The sequence below is a fragment of the Hyperolius riggenbachi genome, chromosome 4, assembly GCF_040937935.1.
Source record: "Hyperolius riggenbachi isolate aHypRig1 chromosome 4, aHypRig1.pri, whole genome shotgun sequence".
Lineage (NCBI taxonomy): Eukaryota > Metazoa > Chordata > Amphibia > Anura > Hyperoliidae > Hyperolius > Hyperolius riggenbachi.
The window spans coordinates 380,362,077-380,381,257 of NC_090649.1; the positions used below are offsets into that span (position 1 = coordinate 380,362,077).

The following is a 19,181-nucleotide window of genomic DNA, read 5'->3' on the forward strand; positions in this document are numbered from 1 at the left end:
GCCAGCCCACTGATTATAATCAGTCTAAGGGGATTCATTAACCATTTTTTATATTTTTGTTTTATGGATTTGTCCTTAATAAAATGTGTTATATTCATGTCCTAATGGATGATTTTTTTACACTTATCGTCCACATCTAGACAACTTTGTTTTGGAATATTGTGTATTGAATCAATATATCTATGATTACAGAACTTTAACAGAATTTCCAGTTTAGACAGAGCACCAATAAATAGCAAAAACCAATAACATTAATAAATATGTAAAAACTTAGTATGTATGTGATATGGAAACTTACATGTGTTATGGTTGTTAGATCAAAGCTAGACTAGGCCCAATGGAGAAATGTACTCTGCCAAATAGGTACAGAAGGCAATTGTGAAAAAGTGTAAAAATTGTTCCCCAAAATGTGGTTGAATGGGACTTTTACTTAAAGGGCCAGAGAATAATAAAAAAAATAGCAAGGTATGCACTTCTAGCAAGCAAATTACAAACAGTAGTCTTTCCAGAGAATGCTTTTGTAAAGGATATACGGAGATTCCCCCATGATGATATGGACTAGTCCAAAACCTGTCAGATTGCTAGCACTTACTTTTTTGATATGTCACTTACAGTAATTTATTGTGCATTTTACTCCGAGAGAAATGTATGTTTTGCAGTATATGCATGTCTTTACATGTATTTTAATTGTTAAAATTGGTGGCCATGGGGGAATCTCCGTATATCCTTTACAAAAGCATTCTCTGGAAAGACTACTGTTTGTAATTTGCTTGCTAGAAGTGCATACCTTGCTATTTTTTTTATTATTCTCTGGAAAGGACCCATACAAAGATGTTGGCCAGCATGCCTACTTGTGCACTCTGTTTGGCAGTTGGACTGACAAACTGCTGTTTAGTAAGTGCTTTTTTTAAATAAAGAAAACCCTGAGAATGCCTCAGAACTGGTCCAAAACATACCAGATCTGTCTGAGTTTTACAGCCTGCTTCAAGCGGCAGCAGCACAATTTATAACATATTTTGCTCTGGGACAAATGTGCATCTTATATGTACTATAAATTGCATGTTAAATTGTACCATTTTTTTTCTCTCGCCATAGTGGTCCCTTAAAGAGAATCTGTACTCTAATATTCTTACACTAAAAAGCATACCATTCTATTCCTTATTTTCCCCTGTGCTGTTTCTGCCACTCTCTGCTGCAATCCTGGCTTATAATTAACCACTTTACCCCCGCCCGTACGAATTTCTCCGTCCCTTTTTCCATCCTTTAACCCCCAGGGGCGGAAAAATCCGTACTTTCCGCGTACCCGACGCTGTCCGCGCTCCCACTCCCGCTCGTAAACCCGCCGCTAGTAAACACGCCGCCGCCCGCTCACCCGGAGATCAATGAACGGGAAAATCCATTCCCGTTCGTTGATCTAAGCCCCACAATGATCCGCTGCTCTCCTATGGGCAGCGCGATCATTGTGAGAAAAAACTAACGTGTCCAGCCTCCTTATACTTCCTCCAAGCTTCCGGAAGGACGCTTGGAGGTCGCATTAAAACAAAAAGTTACTGTGGCCATCTTGTGGCCAAATAGTAAACTACACCCTACACATTTTTCACATACAAATAAATGATTTTTACACAAAAAATTAACTCATTACCTCCCACACTCCCCATTTTTTTTTTTTTGTAATTAAAAAAAAATTCAAAAATTTACAATTAAAAAAATACATAAATAGTTACCTTAGGGACTGAACTTTTTAAATATTTATGTCAAGAGGGTATAACACTGTTACTTTATAAACTATGGGCTTGTAATTAGGGATGGACGCAAAACTGAAAAAAATGCACCTTTATTTCCAAATAAAATATTGGCGCCAAACATTGTGATAGGGACATAATTTAAATGGTTTTATAACCGGGACAAAAGGGAAAATAAATTTCATGGGTTTTAATTACAGTAGCATGCATTATTTAAAAACTATAATGGCCGAAAACTGAAAAATAATTATTTTTTTCCCCACATTTTTCCTATTTTCCCATTAAAACACATTTAGAAAAAAATAATTCTTGGCATAATGTCCCACCTAAAGAAAGCCTAATTGATGACGGAAAAAACAAGATATAGTTCATTTCATTGCGATAAGTAATGATAAAGTTATAGACGAATGAATGGAAGGAGCGCTGAAAGGTGAAAATTGCTCTGGTGCTCAGGGGGTAAAACCCCTCAGTGGTGAAGTGGTTAACAGTTTTAGACAGTGTTTACAAACAAACTAACCAGCTTGTGATAGGCTCACATAACCAGAGTGTGCGAGTCATACAGAGTGTGCAGAAGGCCTGCAGAGGGTGTGTATCGCTTCTATCCAATCACAAGCAGCCCTGCACATTCCACACATTCAAGCCTTAAGGCCCATACACACGTTGGATTTTTCCAAACGGGTCGTTTGAACGTCCCGTCGTTCAGTCGTCCGCATGCCAAATCGGGCGTGTGTACAGACTGTCGTTCGGGTGATAAGACTGGTCTTGAGCGATCCGCCGGGCGGATCGCTCAAAATTAGTCTTATCACACGAATGACAGTCTGTACACACGCCCGATTTGGCGTGCGGACGACTGAACGACGGGACGTTCAAACGACCCGTCGTTCGGAAAAATCCGACGTGTGTATGGGCCTTTAGCCCGACAGACACGACAGAGGAAAGGAGATAAGATTACAGAGACTGTGCAATTAGGAAAGGCTGTGGTAAGCCAGAGCACATTAGAACAGGCATAGGAATTTATAGGATAGAAGAACTAAGGCTGAAAAATGTGTTACAGATGTGTAAGCGAAGGTGGACATTGATCACTTGCTTCTTTGCTTGCATTACATCGCATGCCACCTCAAACGTTGTGTGTCACTGTGTCATGTGTACGTTATAATGCAATCCAATGCAACACCTCAGTGTGAAACTAGCCTAAAGGGTTTTGCAGTCCTACATCATAAATTATCATCTAGAATGGAAACGCTCCCAAAATGCTGCATGTCCTGCGATTGCGATTTTCCTAATCGCAATCGCTCTTGTGGAGTCTGTCCCATCCATTTACATTGGCAGAGCGTTTAGGGAAATAGCTAGCGATTGAAAGCGAACCCTAAACTCTCAAAAAAAGACTCTAGTGGGTCCCAGCCCTAACCGGTTTTCAAGCTCCTAATACAAATCACAACTAGAGATGGCCTGAACGGTTTGCCGGCAAACTTGTTCGCGGACGAACCACAAACATTTAGCGAATTCGACCTGCCCCCTATACCACTTCATTGGGCAAAACTTTGACCCCTTACATCACAGTCAGCCAATCAGACTGCACTCCCTCCTGGACATTGTATTATACCAGCAGTCAGTGCATACCTTTCACTGCATCTGTGTGATTGCACATTGTATTAGTCCAGTCAGTGCATACCTTTAACTGCATCTGTGTGACTGCACATTGTATTATACCAGCAGTCAGTGCATACCTTTCACTGCATCTGTGTGAATGCACACTGTTTTATATACCAGACAGTGCATACCTTTCACTGCATCTGTGTGACTGCACTTTGTATTATACCAGTCAGTGCATACCTTTCACTTGAATGGATGACAGACTAGCCCTCCATAACAGATTCTCGTTAAAGGATTTCAAGTGTATTCGTCTCATCATTATACAGCAGTCAGCAGGGCCTCGAAAGAGTCCTCTTGTATTGTTATTTTTCGTCACTACTTCCCTGAGTCGGGACTTATGTGCCATGCCTGCAGCCTTCCTTGGATGTGTGGCCGTTTCTCAGGCTCCCACTCCGGACCGGAATCGAATCCTGATTCCCATACCTTTCACTGCACCTGTGTGACTGCACATTGTATTATACCAGTCACTGCATAGCTTTCACTGCATCTGTGTGACTGCACACTGTATTATACCAGCGGTTCCTGCTCCTCTGCCCACAGCATCCAGGTGTCCATTAAGGAAATCTTTGAGCGGAAGAAGCCAATGTCTGCCAATCACCCTCTTGCCTGGCGTCTGACAACTGGCTTAGCGGAACTGTTAGCTCGCCAGCTGTTACCATACCAACTGGTGGACTCTGAGGCCTTCCGAAAATTTGTGGCGATTGGGACACCGCAGTGGAAGATACCAGACCACAATTATTTTTCTAAAAAAGCGATATACAAACTGTACCGTGATGTTGAAAGGCAAGTGGTGTCATCTCTGGCACACAGCGTTGGGTCAAGGGTCCATCTGACCATGGATGCCTGGTCTGCAAAGCACGGACAGGGCAGGTACATTACTTATACAGCACATTGGGTCCTTCCTTCGATGTGTGGTGGTAGCTGTTTCTCAGGCTCCCACTCCGGACCCTTGGACTACTGGGTGCGCAGGCTTGACCTATGGCCAGAGCTGTCACAATTTGCCATCCAACAAGCGTCCTGTCAGAAAGGACCTTCAGCGCAGCTGGAGGCATTGTCAGTGAGAAGAGAAGTCGCCTAGGTCAAAAAAGTGTTCAGTACCTCACCTTTACCAAAATGAATGAGGCATGGATCCCGGGGGGCTACTGCCTGCCCGAAGACTAAGTCAGTCCCCACACAGCATCTCTGCCTGCAGGCCGCTTGACTGCCTTTTCCGCCACCACCAACAGGGTCCAGGACTCCAGGCGGATTCCTGAATTTTTAAGGCCGCTAACAAAAAGAATAATAATTTTTCTGGTGCGTGTACATGCCTGCCTAATTTTTATGGCTGCACAGCGGCTGCAACAACAAAACAAAGGCATGTGTCAATTCCTCTTCGTGATCATCACCTTGCCGCGGTGAAGGGGCTTGCGTATCACAATGAATCAATGACCTATATGAGTGTGTTGGGGGGCACACCCAAGATAAGGTCGTTGCTTCATTGTGGACAGACCAAATTCGATCAGCTGGACAGTCACTGTTGTTCTGTCATTGAACTATCTCAGCCCGACCATGTGGACTTGAAAACCGCCATCGCCTGCACTCTTGCTATCATGCGTACCAGTCCAGCATGGCCATCACTACACAAACAGCTGTTTGCGGTGCGTTACACAGTGAGTTTGGTCTGTCAGTGTGAAGCAGTACACTACTTACACTACCTGCTGATCCAAGATGTTTTCAAGCACTTTATGCGTCCAATTTAGGAATGCAATGTGATTTCTGCCCTTTAGGGATTATAACCCTGCTGTGTGTCAATTCCATAATTTTCCCCGGGACTTTTGGCGTGGATCCCACTCCGCCATGCCCCCCTCCAGGTGTCAGACACCATCACTTTTGTGGCAGAAACAATGTTTGTAGTTTTTCAAGTTTGCTTGCCCATTCAAGTCTATTGTAGTTCGCCGGTTCGCAAACTTTCGCAGAATTTCGCGATCCGCGAACCGAAAATCTGAGGTTGGAGCTATCTCTAATCACAATGTAACGATTGGTGTAGCAATCAGAAGTCTGGTTATTGTGTGATCTGCAGTATCACCAATAATCAGACACTATACCTGATTATATGGTGATCTGCAGAATCACCAATAATGCAAGTATAGCAAACAAGGTAATAGCAAGTGTACAGTGCTTGGTGCAACAGTAATACAGATAGTTTTGGCAGAACCTCACCAGAGGAGCTGGTGGGTACTATCAGTAAGGAACCTCACCAGAGGAGCTGGTGGGTATGTCAAAGGAACATCACCAGAGGAGCTGGTGGGTACTATCAGTAAGGAACCTCACCAGTGACAAGGGCTCACTGGTGAGTAGAGTAGTCTGACAGATCGGTTTGGCAACAGACAGGAGGATACAGTACAGAATCAGCAGGCAGAAGGATAAAGGTATTTCAGGCAGAGTCAGCAACAGGATCAGATGGGCGAAAGTACAGAATCTTATAGCGTAAGAGTAGTCAGAAGAGAGCCAGAGTCATACACAAATAATCGAGCAATAATAACAGTAGTAATATCAATTCCTAGTCTTGTGTGAAATCCCTGGTTTCCTCCCAGATCAAAGCACACCAGAACTAACTAAGGTCTGAGTGCTCACACGAAGCATTCGCAACAGCAGACAAGTTGCGAGTGATTCTCGGAGGCTTAAGAATCAGAGGAGACCCCCTCGGCCACGCCCACACCCATCAGCCAATCAGAGCTGCCGAGAGTCCCCTCTGACGTCAGCCGACCGGCAGGTCAGCTGACGCGCCTCCTCCCCGCATAAAGGTCCCGTCTGTGTACGCGCGCACAACAAAGCCACTTTATAAGCCACTGACAATCCCCTCGGGGTGCTAGACGCCGAGGAGACAGGAGAAACGCCCGACAGAGAAACCGAAGCAGCTGCGGGGGCATCCTGACTGCCCGCAGCTGCATCTCCACAGAATGTTACACACAACCAGTTCTTTTTAGATTTCCACAAGGCAATAGAAAAACTAATTTTCTCTGTCAGTAAGTACTGCAGCTGTAGCGGACAGAAGCGGATACAACTGCATCAGTGGGCTCAGACCCTAAGTGTTTAGGATTTGCCACCGTTGCCGGGATCATGTGACTTAGTGGGCATGTGTTTACAGTTGCATGAAGCATCCATAGAAAGCTATTTTGGATAACCTATGTTGATTTAAAGAGGCACTGTAGTGACCAATAGTAGAATGCAGTAAATTATTCAGGATACTATGAGCGCTTTTTGTTTTTGAAAAGTGCTGGCGATGTTTAAAAGCGCTTGAGCAATGTTCCTCAATGTGAGTATTTCTCACATGAGTGATGAGCTTTCCTTGCAATCGAAAATACGGCTCCTGCACCATTTCCTGAGCGCTTACACTTCAATACAAAGTATAGGGAAATCATAAAGCACTTGAAAAATCACTTTGAAAAGCGATTTGGTGAGCGCTTTTTAAAATAAATGCATTGTATGTATTAAGTCCTAGGTCAAATCCTGATTCTCGTCAGAGGAAAAAAAAAAATCGCCAAACAAAAGCGCTTAAAGCACAAATCGCTCTGAAAAGCGCTCAGCGCTTGTGATTACTAATGTGAACTTGGCCTCACGGTAAAATTTCTGGTTACAGCATCAAAAACACTTACCGTACTATTTCTATCATCACTGTATATTTCCCTCCCAGTGATGCTTAGCCTAGGCTGATTAGATATGCAGAATTCCCCCAGAGCATTCTGGGAGACCAGGTATATTTTGTACTGGCTTTAGAACTCCCAGTAAACAAACATTTTGCAGAGATCACCTGAGAGGACTAAATATGTCGCCACTTTTGATTTCAGAATGTAAATCGGGGAGAGGAAAGATTTTACAATGGGCAAACACTGATTAAATAATTCATAAATTATTATTGTAAAAATAAATAAGTAATTTTATTCATTAAGTTGTTTCACTACAGTTTCTCTTCAATAAAAAAAAACTCTCACTGCAGGCATTTGAATCAGACAGAAGTCATGCCAGTACTCATTTATGAACCCAGGTGAAATATGCACTTTTCCCTCATGCACATCTGTAAAAACTTTACGGAGGTTTGCTAGATCAACTATGATATCCTGACTGGAGATACTTGGAGAGCTCTGAAGATCCCTCTGTAATGCTGGATACACATGGTGCGTTCGCGCACTTCGATTTCCCGCTCGATTCCCGTCGATTCGTTTATTTCCAACATGTCCGATTTGGATTTCGATGGATCGTTAGGTCGATTCGCATGCAAAGTATGTCAAATCGACCTAACGATCCATCGAAATCCAAATCGGACATGTTGGAAATAAACGAATCGACGGGAATCGAGCAGGAAATCGAGTGCGCGAACGCACCGTGTGTATTGAGCATTAAATAGACCATAAAAGACTGGTCAATTAACTAATGGCAAACAATTTCCAAAATAACTTTTTTTCTCCTGATCAGTGCTATTCATGAACCGATTTCATATTAAACACATTTCTTTCTTCATTCATTTCTAACAACTGAGCATTTAAAGAGACTCTAAAGCCATTTATTTAGGAAAGGGTTCTTTACAGTAAGAGTGATTAAGATGTGGAATGCATTGCCACAGGAAGTAGTTATGGCAAATTCTATATCTGCATTTAAAGGGGGCTTAGATGCTTTCCTTACATTGAAAGACATCCATGGCTATAATTACTAGTTAATGCCCAATAGTGTTGATCCAGGGATTTTATCTGATTGCCATCTGGAGTCGGGAAGGAATTTTTTCCCTTTTGGGGCTAATTGGACCATGCCTTGTAAGGGTTTTTCGCCTTCCTCTGGATCAACAGGGATATGTGAGGGAGCAGACTGGTGTTGTACTTTGTTTTCTGGTTGATGGACGTATGTCTTTTTTCAACCCAAATAACTATGTAACTATGAAGTCAATAAAATTACCTCTTTTTTTATTTTTTTTATTTCCCAGTGCTCTTCAGCAGGATGATCAAAGATGATTCGCCGCATTCCGGGCGGCAGAACGATGTATTTAACCCCCCAAAATCCCGGGGCAAAAGGCAGAGCTGAGTGCAGTAGCTCTGCCTTCAGTGCAGTCAATCTCTGCCTCTCTCCGCCCCTCTGTCTTCTTTCACTGAGAGGGGTGGGGAGAGGTGGAGATCCGCAGAGATTGATTGGACTAGAAGCAGAGCTATAGCACTGAGCTCTGCCTCCCCGGGCAGTAAAATCTACGACTTGGAAAGCCGTAGAATTTTGCCCTAGGATTTCGGGAGGTTAAATGCATCATTCTGCCACGGGGATGCGGCGAATCATCTTTGATCATAATGCTGAATTGGCTTCAGACTCCTTTAAAATGCCTCTAATTTGAGAGTCCATTGTGCTTGTGAATCCATAATTTACCATACACTTACCAGGGGTGTAACTACAGGGGAGCAGCCCCTGCGACCACAAGGGGGGCCAGAGCTGTAAGGGGGCCCCAACTACTACGTCACTCCTTTCAATAAAGGAGTTCTTTAGTTCTGGGGTTTTTGTGGCAACACTTGTTATATGTGTGGACACTGGGGAACCCCATGATTTTAGTTACGCCTCTGACACCACACAGAAATGTTCACTCAAATTGGAAGAATATTTTTCCAACAATGTCAACTCCACTAATAGCCCAGCAGTGTTACAGACAGCCCATAAAGCAGCCGTCAGACATATTCACTGCATTGTTTTCCAAGGGGGAAAAGTCTGACAATCCCTTATAGTATCATTAACAAAGTAGATATATGATCTAGATAAACAACATAAATCTTAATCTGTCCCTGCCTTGCTAAGGATTAGCGAAAAAAAGGTTCACCTGAGACGCTTTATTATTCAAGCATTCTGTTCTGTTCAAGTACTGTGCTGGGTAAAAGCAAAATGTTATTTACACTTCAATTCGGGGAGCATGGTGATGGTTAGAAAGATGGATCCATCCGCCTGTGAACCTTACTCGTTTTAGCTTCAAAATTCTATTGGGCGCTCACAGCACATCCTAATGAGGTGCTTCAGATGTTTACAGAGTTCTATAAAAATGATATAGCAATCCACTTTCAGCAAATTCTTGTTCAATTATTTAAATGCCTACTGCTCCCAAAATTGTAGTAAATAGAAAGCACATGCTGTTTAGTGTACAGTAGATTATAGGTTTTACTTTTTTGAACAGACTATCTTTATAGCTGTGCTTATCTGTACCTGTCCATCTATCCATACTGAAACAATACCCTTGCATTGGCAGGCTTTCTGTTTGAGGTCAAAGCTTAAGGGGCCTATACACTGGTCGATTTCAGCCATCAATCGATTAATCAATTCTATAGAATCAATCGATACAAAATCAATTCTATTGATTGATTTGCAGCCGATTTCAATCAATTTGATCTGGCAGGATGGAAAATCTCGATGGCCCATAGAATTGCATTGGATCTAATGGCCCAATAATGTATTTAGATTGATTTCCAATAAATTTCCAATATATTTCATTCATGTTCATTCTGAAATCTATTGGAAATCTGTTCCTAGTGTGTGACACACATCAGATAGATTTCTGTCAGATGCCTGTCAAGTTGAATCTGACAGAAATCTATCTGATGGTCGAATCGGCTGCAAATCTATAAGTGTATGGCCACAATTATCTGTACCTGTCCATGTATCCATACGGAGACAATACCCTTGCATTGGCAGGCTTTCTGTTTGAGGTAAAAATAAACAAATGAGAAACAATTGTATCTATCCTCCTCCTTCTAAAAGGATGTTTTTTTAAATCACCAGCAAGCAAGAAAATACTTAAATTAGTTTTCAACTATTGCAAGGCTTACATCCAGAACCGCTGTTATAGTGATGAGCTCCGAATGGATTCCGAATTGATTTCAACTCAATCATTCTGAATCCAAGCGCTAATTAGTGCACTTGAGCGGGCTGATGTGGAGGAGTTAAATTACCCAGGGTTCCTTCTTCTTAAATCCGTGTCTAACACACATCGAGCTTGATTCACAACTAACAACTAACAGTTAGCACGCTGGTGAAAAGCCCTTTATCACGCCTAAACTCAGTTTAGGCGTGATAAGTTTAGGCGTGATAACTATAGCACCAACTTCGCATAGAGTTTAATGGTGCTGCTTTGCGTGTGGGACTTTGCGCGCGATCTAAACTTATCACGCCTAAACTGGCTTTTCACCAGCGTGGTGCAATGGTTATCACGCCTAAAGTCTTTTAGGCGTGCTAACTGGGTAAGCACCGCTTTGTGAATCAGGCCCTTCCTCTTTCAACCCGGAAGGAGGAACCGTGTTAGTCACGTGACGCGACTTGGAACGCGACGTGACACGCAATTAGGCCTGGTGCACACCGAGCGGTTTTTGTAGCGTTTTCCAAACCGCTGCAGCCTGTGAAAACGCTTGGCTAATGTATTTTAATGGGATAGTGCACCGCAGCGGTTTGAAGATTTCAGCAATCCGCAAATGTGGGTCCTGCAGCACTTTTGCTGTTTGCAGAAGCGTTTCTGCCTCAATGTAAAGTATAGCAAAAGCTTAAACCACTCTGGAAAACGCTAGATCAGAGCAGTTTTCCAGGCGTTTTTTGTTACAGAAGCTGTTCAGTACCAGCTTTTACTGTAACAATATTTGTAATCTGTTACACAAAAACATGATTAGAAAACGTCTCTAAACATGCCTAGAATCGCTCTGAAATCTGCTCCAAAAACCTCTAGCGTTTTGAGGATCTGCTAGCGGTTTTGGTGTGCACTGGGCCTCTGACACTGATTAAAGAAGAAGGATCGCTGTGTAAATTACCTCCTCCACACCAGCCGCTCAGGTGCACTAATTCACGCTTGGACTCCGAATGATTTTCAAAATCAATTTGGAATCCATTCGGAGCTCATCACTACTAGTGTATAGCAAGCCTATAGCATTACATTTCACAGAGCAGTATAGTAATTACTGTATGGTGTATTTAGTCACTGTCTGTACTGGATATTGTCACTCATATGCCACCCCTGTATTAAGAACTCATGCTCACATCTTACTTACAGCGCCAAGAGAGATTGTAATTTAAAAAAACAAAACAAAACAATATTGTAATTTCTTTAAATTTATTTTATTTTTATCCTTGCATTAAATCAGAAATAAAATCTATAAAAAAGTCACATATGTAACAGAGGAATTAAAGAAATGATGGGCATCACATCAAAACCTTTCAACTTTGTGGAAAGCCATCAACTTCATAAATATTTATTTACCATATCTACAGAATAGTTTGCAATATATAAAAAAAATCCAAACTTTCACCTCCAAATTGTACACCGTCCTACACAATTGCACTTGAATCTCTGAATATTGTTTTCTTCATTTCCAGAGCAGTACTGTATTTTAATGAGAAAGAAGTATGCATTTTAAAACATGAGGAAACAAAAATGATGATGAAACAAATTATGAAAGCAAATATTCAGGGGAATTTACAGCATAGATCTATTTGATAGAAAATCTGTCCTTTCTTGTGTTTCTGCGCAAAACCAAGAACCAATGCCATTCTTGAGCCATTTCCATCTGAGCGATTTTAGCCGCGCTTTTGCAAACGCAGCGCAATTGCAGGGACATCAGAAGAGCATAGACTGCACGCACTGTCTGATGTTTCCATACATGCGTTGTCACCGCGGAATCGCACACCTGGTTGCCTGCATTTGCGCAGAAATCCCATTCATTACAAATGAATGGGATTGCAAGTGCATCTGAGAGAATCGCGATGCAACACAGCCGTGCGTCACCACAGTTACTTGGGTTGCTAGTGGAAACGAAGCCTAACGCATTTGTATCCGCTTCTGTCCGCTTTTCGGACACAACTGCGTTAGTAGACTCCGCCCCTTACTGCGATATTTAATGAAAACAAACTGGAATGCCTAAGGTAGAATGCTTGCATTAATGATTTTGCCACAATAAGTACATACAAGGGCAGCTGCAGCATATGTATATAAGGAACGTGCCAATATCCTATACTCTTCATCTACTTATTGCCCTTGTATACGCTACCATTCTAACTATGCTGCCAGATCCTATTCAAGCCACCCACTGTTCAAGCCATGAGGAAAACTATAACATGTAAAATGCATATGTACATATATACAAATAAGATGTTAATTTTCCACAAAAAAGTATGCATTGTAAACGATTTCCTATATAGCAGTCACTTGTGGTCATTATTAATGTGACAACTCTGGCCCTCTTACTGACAGAGTTTAAAATAAATCATTTCATGGGTCAACTTCAAGGTTCTCTTTATTCTTTTGAAAGCAGTCCCTGGTAGTGATCTTTACAATGATGCCAGCTGGCTGGCCTGCTTGCTTGAACTGCGCATTCAGTAAATGCGATGGAAAATAAAGAAAACCCAGAGAATCCCACAAGGAGATGGACCAATGTCAGTAAGAAGTCAGATTAACCTCCCTGGCGGTCTATTAAAACCACCAGGGGGCAGCGCAGCACATTACAATTTTTTTTTAAAATCATGTAGCTAGCCTAGTGCTAGCTACATGATGGCCGCTGTGCAGTGGCATCCCCCCTCCCCTTACGGTCGCCTCCGGCGATCAGAGCAAACAGGAAATCCCGTTCAGAACGGGATTTCCTGTTTGGCTTCCGCTGTCGCCATGGCGACGATCGGGATGACGTCATGGTGCACGGGGGAGTCCCGATCCACCCCTTAGCGCTGCCTGGTGCTGAAAGGCCAGGCTGCGCGAGGGGTCTGGGCGGGGAGGAGCGGCGGCGATCGGTTTGTACACGCAGCTAGCAAAGTGCTAGCTGCGTGTACCAAAAAAAAAAATTATGCAAATCGGCCCACCAGGGCCTGCGAAATCCTCCGTGGCGGCTTAGCCCGAACTCAGTTTGGGCTTACCGCCAGGGAGGTTAATAACCCTTCCTGTAAGTGACAGCTACATATGAAGTTGTTTACAGTACATTTTATTCTGAGACAAATGTGCAAATGTATTTTAAAGTGAATCCCAGGTAACATGTCAAATAAGACAGACGTGTGTGTGTACAGTGCCAAGCAAACAAATAACTAGCCCATGTTCCATTTCTTCTTTTTTCTGCCTGAAAGAGTTAAAGGATCACTATCGCTAAAAAAGTAGGCAGTTAAAATCTGACAGAACTGACAGGTTTTGGGCCAGGCCAGCTCCTCATGGGGGATTCTCAGGCAGGGATCACACTTGTTTGCTTTCGTGGGTGTTTTCTGCACAGAAAAACAATTTCAACTGAGAACTAATTTTAATCAATGGGCTAGGTCACACTTGAATGTATATTTTGCGCGCAGAAAAAAAAAGACATCTTGCGCCATCTGTCAGTTTTCTATATAAATTTATATTAGCTGCTGTAAGGCAGGGGTTACACTTTTTCTGCCAATATAGTAAGACACCACCAGGCAGCCTCCCTACTCACTTGAACACTATTATGTCACTTACACCTAACAACTGCTGTTCATGAAATGCTGTTGAAAACAAAGAAAACTCTGAGAATCCCCCATGAGGAGATGGACTGGCCCAAAACCTGTCAGTTCTGTCAGATTTTAACTGCCTACTTTTTTCGTGAGTAGGAGGATAGATAGAATTGTTTCTCATCAAGTTTTTTTCTCGTTTTTTTCTTTAAATTCTAGAGTTTTGTCGTCATGCTCCAGTTGAGGATAATTCTAGTAAAATAAAAAGTCACATTTCCTGAGCTCCCTCAGGATTGATTCCTTGGCTTGTTGTTTATGAAGATGATGAAAGACTGAAAGTGGACAGTATAGTGTACTGCAGCACACAGTGCCAGATAGCAGCGGCAGAAAAATGTGGGAGTTGGGATTTTTTTTTCCCCTAAGGAAAAAACGGATCTGCACTGCTACAAAGCAAATTCAATAATGTACAAAGATAACATTTTTGTTCAGGGTTTTTTTTTTTTTTAGCCTTCTTTAAATTAAAGGACAACTATCACGAAAATGTATAAAAATTTAAAATGTGTGTATTATTTGTACGTTTGTCTCAGTATAATGCTATTTTTTTTCTTATGTAGCCGTCATTTACAATAGTTAGTAAAACTTGGCAGATTTTGCACTAGCCATCTCCTCATGGGGAACTTTCAATACTTTCTTCTTTTCAAAAGCATTCCCTGGAAAAGACCTTTACAATGGTGTTGGAAAGCCTGTCTCCTCCTGTGCACACTATTTTGGCAGGTGGAGGGTTCAACTACCATCCAGGGAGTGCTTACAATAATAAAGGAATTCCTAGAAAATGCCCTGTGAAAAGATCGATTAGTCCAAAGTCTCTTAGATCTGTCACATTTTTAATGCTGTAAGTTACAGCAACATAGGAAAATAGTATAGTGAATTTTACTCTGTGACAAATGTATAATTAATGCACATATGTTTTGAATTTTCCAACTTTGATAGTGGCCCTTTAAACTATTTTTTTTTTCAGGACAGAAATGCAGATGTCACTAGCTACCTGCCTGATTATGCTGTTCAAAAAGCCAGTTGTACTGTTCAAAAAGCCAGTCATCCAGAACAACCATGCAAGTCAAGAGTTCTGACAGCATAGTGGCTTGGATCAATGACTAGGGATGGTCAATAAGATGCAAATGATTCCCAGTTGGTGCCTATTATGCAAACTAATGCAGCTTCAATACAGACCATAGTGAATTCCTCCTTGGCAGGATTCAATTGTTGCACTTTCAAGGTGCATAAAGTGTCATTTTAATGGTTTTACCTAACTGCAGTACCACCTGATATTGACATAATAATGCCGTATGTGTTATCTGATTTGGTCAGTAATTACTCAATTGTATTAAATATGAACTGCAGTAGGTGGGAGCGAAGCAGCTAATAGTGACGCGACCAAAAATGGGTGCGCACTAAATAGCGGCCACCTGTGGCAACTGCGGCTACCCAGATCCCATAGCGGTTGGCTATTAAAGCGGCCAACCATCTTTTTTTTTTGGGGGGGGGGGGGGGGGGTTAAGGTTAGGTGAGGGGGGATTAACAGTTGTCTGGGGAGGGTGGGTTATTAGTTGCCCAGGCAGGGTGGGTTCTGTATGACAGTAGGGTGAGGTGAGGTCATGGTGAAATATCGGTAATTATTACTGATATTTCACTCTATTAGGTTGTAGAATATCGGTAAATTTACTGATATTCTACAAACGCTATAAAATGCTCCCTTTATTCCCGATTATGTATGTAGCGCACAGTTTTAAAATGTATGCGCTGGGAGCCCCACTGCTGGTGTGAGAGATGCAGAAGGTGTTGAGTAGGAATTGGCACCAAATACATTTATTTGTGTGGGAACACTTTTTTCACTGCTGCTTACTTAGTAAAAACTTAATTTATGATGGGAAGCATAAAACATTTTAGGTTTTCCAGTCATTTCCTTTCACAGCTTAGTACACCTTTTATCAACCCATAAGAAAATCATAACAAGCCTTGGTGTGTGAGCAACAAAGAGTAGAATGCAAAGGAAACTTCAAGGTGATAGACCTACAGCTCCACTAGATATTACTGGCAGCTCCTCTAAAATAAATATGGAAACAGCAGGCAGCTGTTATTCAGCAGGCCTCTGGGGGAAATCTATGACAAGATAACCCAGGTAGGGTACACCATTTGTTTTTGTACGGTTCTGGAGGCCCAATTTCACTTTACAAGTGTCCTGATCTTTGCAGTAAAAAAAACTAAATATTACATGGAATTCTTTTAAGGTCCTTTTTAGCAAATGTGGCATAGTTTTGTTTTTTTTACATGAAGTGTCAAATCAAAATGATAAATTGGCATGAGTACAGGAAAGGAACACTTCTGAAAAATATAATTAAAATTACATTTCACTCTGCAACCGTTTAGTATTTTCCACAGAAATAACTGGTACACCATGTTAATATTCAGTAATACATTACAGTATTGTCATATTTCTCAAACATTAGGTATACATCAAGGCCGCTCAAACTTCTTATAGGGATTGCAGACTATTTGTGGACCTATGTGATCATTTTTCTGCTAACAAAACCTACGAAATGGATTGACTGACTACTCTTACTAAAATAAGTTTGAGTGATGAACTTAAATATCTGATGTCCTGAATAGAAGAATATGGCATAGTGTATTGCTGACCGTCTCTAAACGGATCAATAAAAATTGCTGCATGTCTTTTACACCCCAGGGTATACCACTTACTTCTGAAGAGTTCATAATGGAGATGTGTTCACCATAGCACAGCCTTGCAAATATTGGTTTCAGCTAGGTTATTCAAAACATTGGAGGGGATTCAAAGTGTGTTTCCTTGCATCAGTGACAGCAGTACAGGCTTTTGATTAATGACACATTAATTTTTTTTGTGTACGTCAAGAGTAAATCATCAGTAGATATAACTCAGTTACCAAATTCTGTTCAGGCGCATTTTCAAACAGCAGTTGTCTAGCATGTTGGTCTCCAGAAAATGTCCATTGCTGAAATCATTGCAATGCATGTAGTAGTTGTCATGAAGGATCTATTTCTATGGAAATATTTCCATTAATGAAATGCTTCAGTAAAGCATAACTCATGATTTAAAAAAAATTTATGCATTTAAAAAAATCAGCAAGAATTCCTTTGACAAAGGCCTGTGCACTTCTGGAAAACCCAGAAGAAAACACAACTTCGTCATTTACCTTCTGGTTAATATTGACACCTTACAAATTCTACAATCTGGCACATGTCCACTGTGCAATAATGGTCTAATCTGGCACTTTATTTCTATAAGCAATCTTTCAGATTGTCCATATTTCAGAGTTGCAGCATCTATCCTGAATCTGAGTGCTAAACTAATAAGGCCTACATTTCAACGCCATTTCATTTATCCTGAATGAAAGCAAACTAACAGGGCCTACATGTCAAAGCTTTTTAATTTTTCCTGGACATGGGTACTACCCCTACACTAGTTACTGTAGAATGCTACATTTTAATTCTAAAAATCATTCTTAGGTAAGAATGTGATTATTCTTAGCTGTAAGACCATTTGTTTAACAAAATTTAATACATAAAAAAATACCATATCATAGACTATTAATATCTGTCCTCCATGAGGGGTACAGAGTGAAAGATACACTATATAGACCAGTCATGTAAAAGAACAACAGATGTGTCCGGTCTATTTTCCTGGGAAAGTGGATGATATTTTACACCTGAAACCATTTAAAAAAAAAAATCAAATACATCAGCCTCTTAATTGATACTTTCAGCATGTAGGTTGCCAAACTCGCAGTCCAACAGACCACCATGAAATGTCCCATATCTGATAACAGTCATGTGCTATATTTATATTTAGTGCATATACAGCACCAGGTGTAGTATCTAAACCCACCAATCAAGTGGCAACGCGAGCTTGCTGCTGTCTCTGAAGGAATTCTCTTGAATCAAAAAAAGAAAATACATCACAATAAACAAAAAAAAACAAACATAAAAACTTAGAGTTGTAATTGCTTTGTGATCCCTTCTGTGGGGGGCCTGCACCATATTGCCATACACAGTAAAGTCCCTTGGACAGAGCTCAGGGGTGATATATACATATACAGCCTTAATACAGACCAAAGATCCGGAAAGAGGCTGAACTATTACAAGCCTCCTTCCACCAACCAATCCAGCGTCACACTTTACCAATGTACCAAATGCATGGAGTGTCTGAAAACAGTCATCACACTCCTGTGTACAAAGATAGAAAATAAATGTACAATAAAAAGATGGGATAAATTAGAAGAGGTTTTTTTGTCTTGAATTCTTCTCCCACTAGTAAGGATGCAGCACTGTAAGCAGCCCAGAACACACCAAAGAGCTAGGAGAAAGAAAAGGACAGAAAATTAGCAAATTCCCAGCATGTCTTGCATGAAAGAAAGGAGACACACCAGTGTTGAAACTAGCAGAAATACTGTATACAAAAGGAAATTCTTCATTTTTAGAAAATGAAGGGACATAAACAGCAGTGATAAGTAATCTAAAGGAATCTGCATCAACAGAATCTGAACGTTATAAGGGGCTGATCAGTTTCACAAACTGATAATCACAAAACTGGCTGCTAATGAAACAACTACAGGATAACTGACTGACAGTTTCCAAATCTAATTAGTCCTCTACAAAGTTCCATTACTGTTGATGCGAATCTCAGTTCCTTTCTTAGGGCTTAGTCACAGTGGGATGTTGCGTTGTAATGCGACATTAAAGTCGCAAAGCAGCATTACAACGCAACCAGTGTTCTCCCCAGAATTTTTTTTCCAGCCGGGTGGCATGAAATAGTAGCCTGGTGGCATAAAAAAATAGCCGGATGGGGCGATATGACAGAATACAGAGCAGGTGCTTCTGTGTGCAACTCTGCTCACAGCAGAGGAGGAGGTGAGCCGATGACAGCCAGGAGTTCATCAAAACTAGCAGGGTGGGGTGATATGAGAGAATACAGGGTCGGTGCTTCTGTGCGTAACTCTGCTCACAGCAGAGGAGGAGGTGAGCCGATGACAACCGGGAGCTCATCAAAACTAGGCGGTGGAGCACCCAGCTAAAAGAGCCTGGGGAGAACACTGGCAACGCAAAAAAAAAGTGGCAACGCTCATTAACGATACATTACCATGGTATACAGTAGGTACAGTGGAGCATACAGGCAATGAAAAGTATGCCTCTCTGTATCTGTGGAACAACTGCATTTAGAGGTAACGCACTGCAAGTAGTGAGTTACCATAACACAACATTTACAACGCGACATTAACGTTGCACTGTGAATGTCGCATAGGCTTAACATTACATTAACCTGCGTTATAATGACTT

General features: G+C 41.5%; 1 protein-coding gene across 1 annotated transcript in view; it reads right to left on the reverse strand.

Moving 5' to 3' along the window:
• Nucleotides 1-11,467: 11,467 nt before the first annotated feature.
• The window catches only part of YIPF4 (Yip1 domain family member 4), a 33,246-nt gene continuing 25,532 nt past the window's right edge, over nt 11,468-19,181 (reverse strand). The window contains exon 6 of the mRNA XM_068232103.1: nt 11,468-18,201. Coding sequence (XP_068088204.1) covers nt 18,064-18,201 — 138 coding nt within the window. The 3' untranslated portion in view covers nt 11,468-18,063. The remainder of the gene's footprint in view (nt 18,202-19,181) is intronic.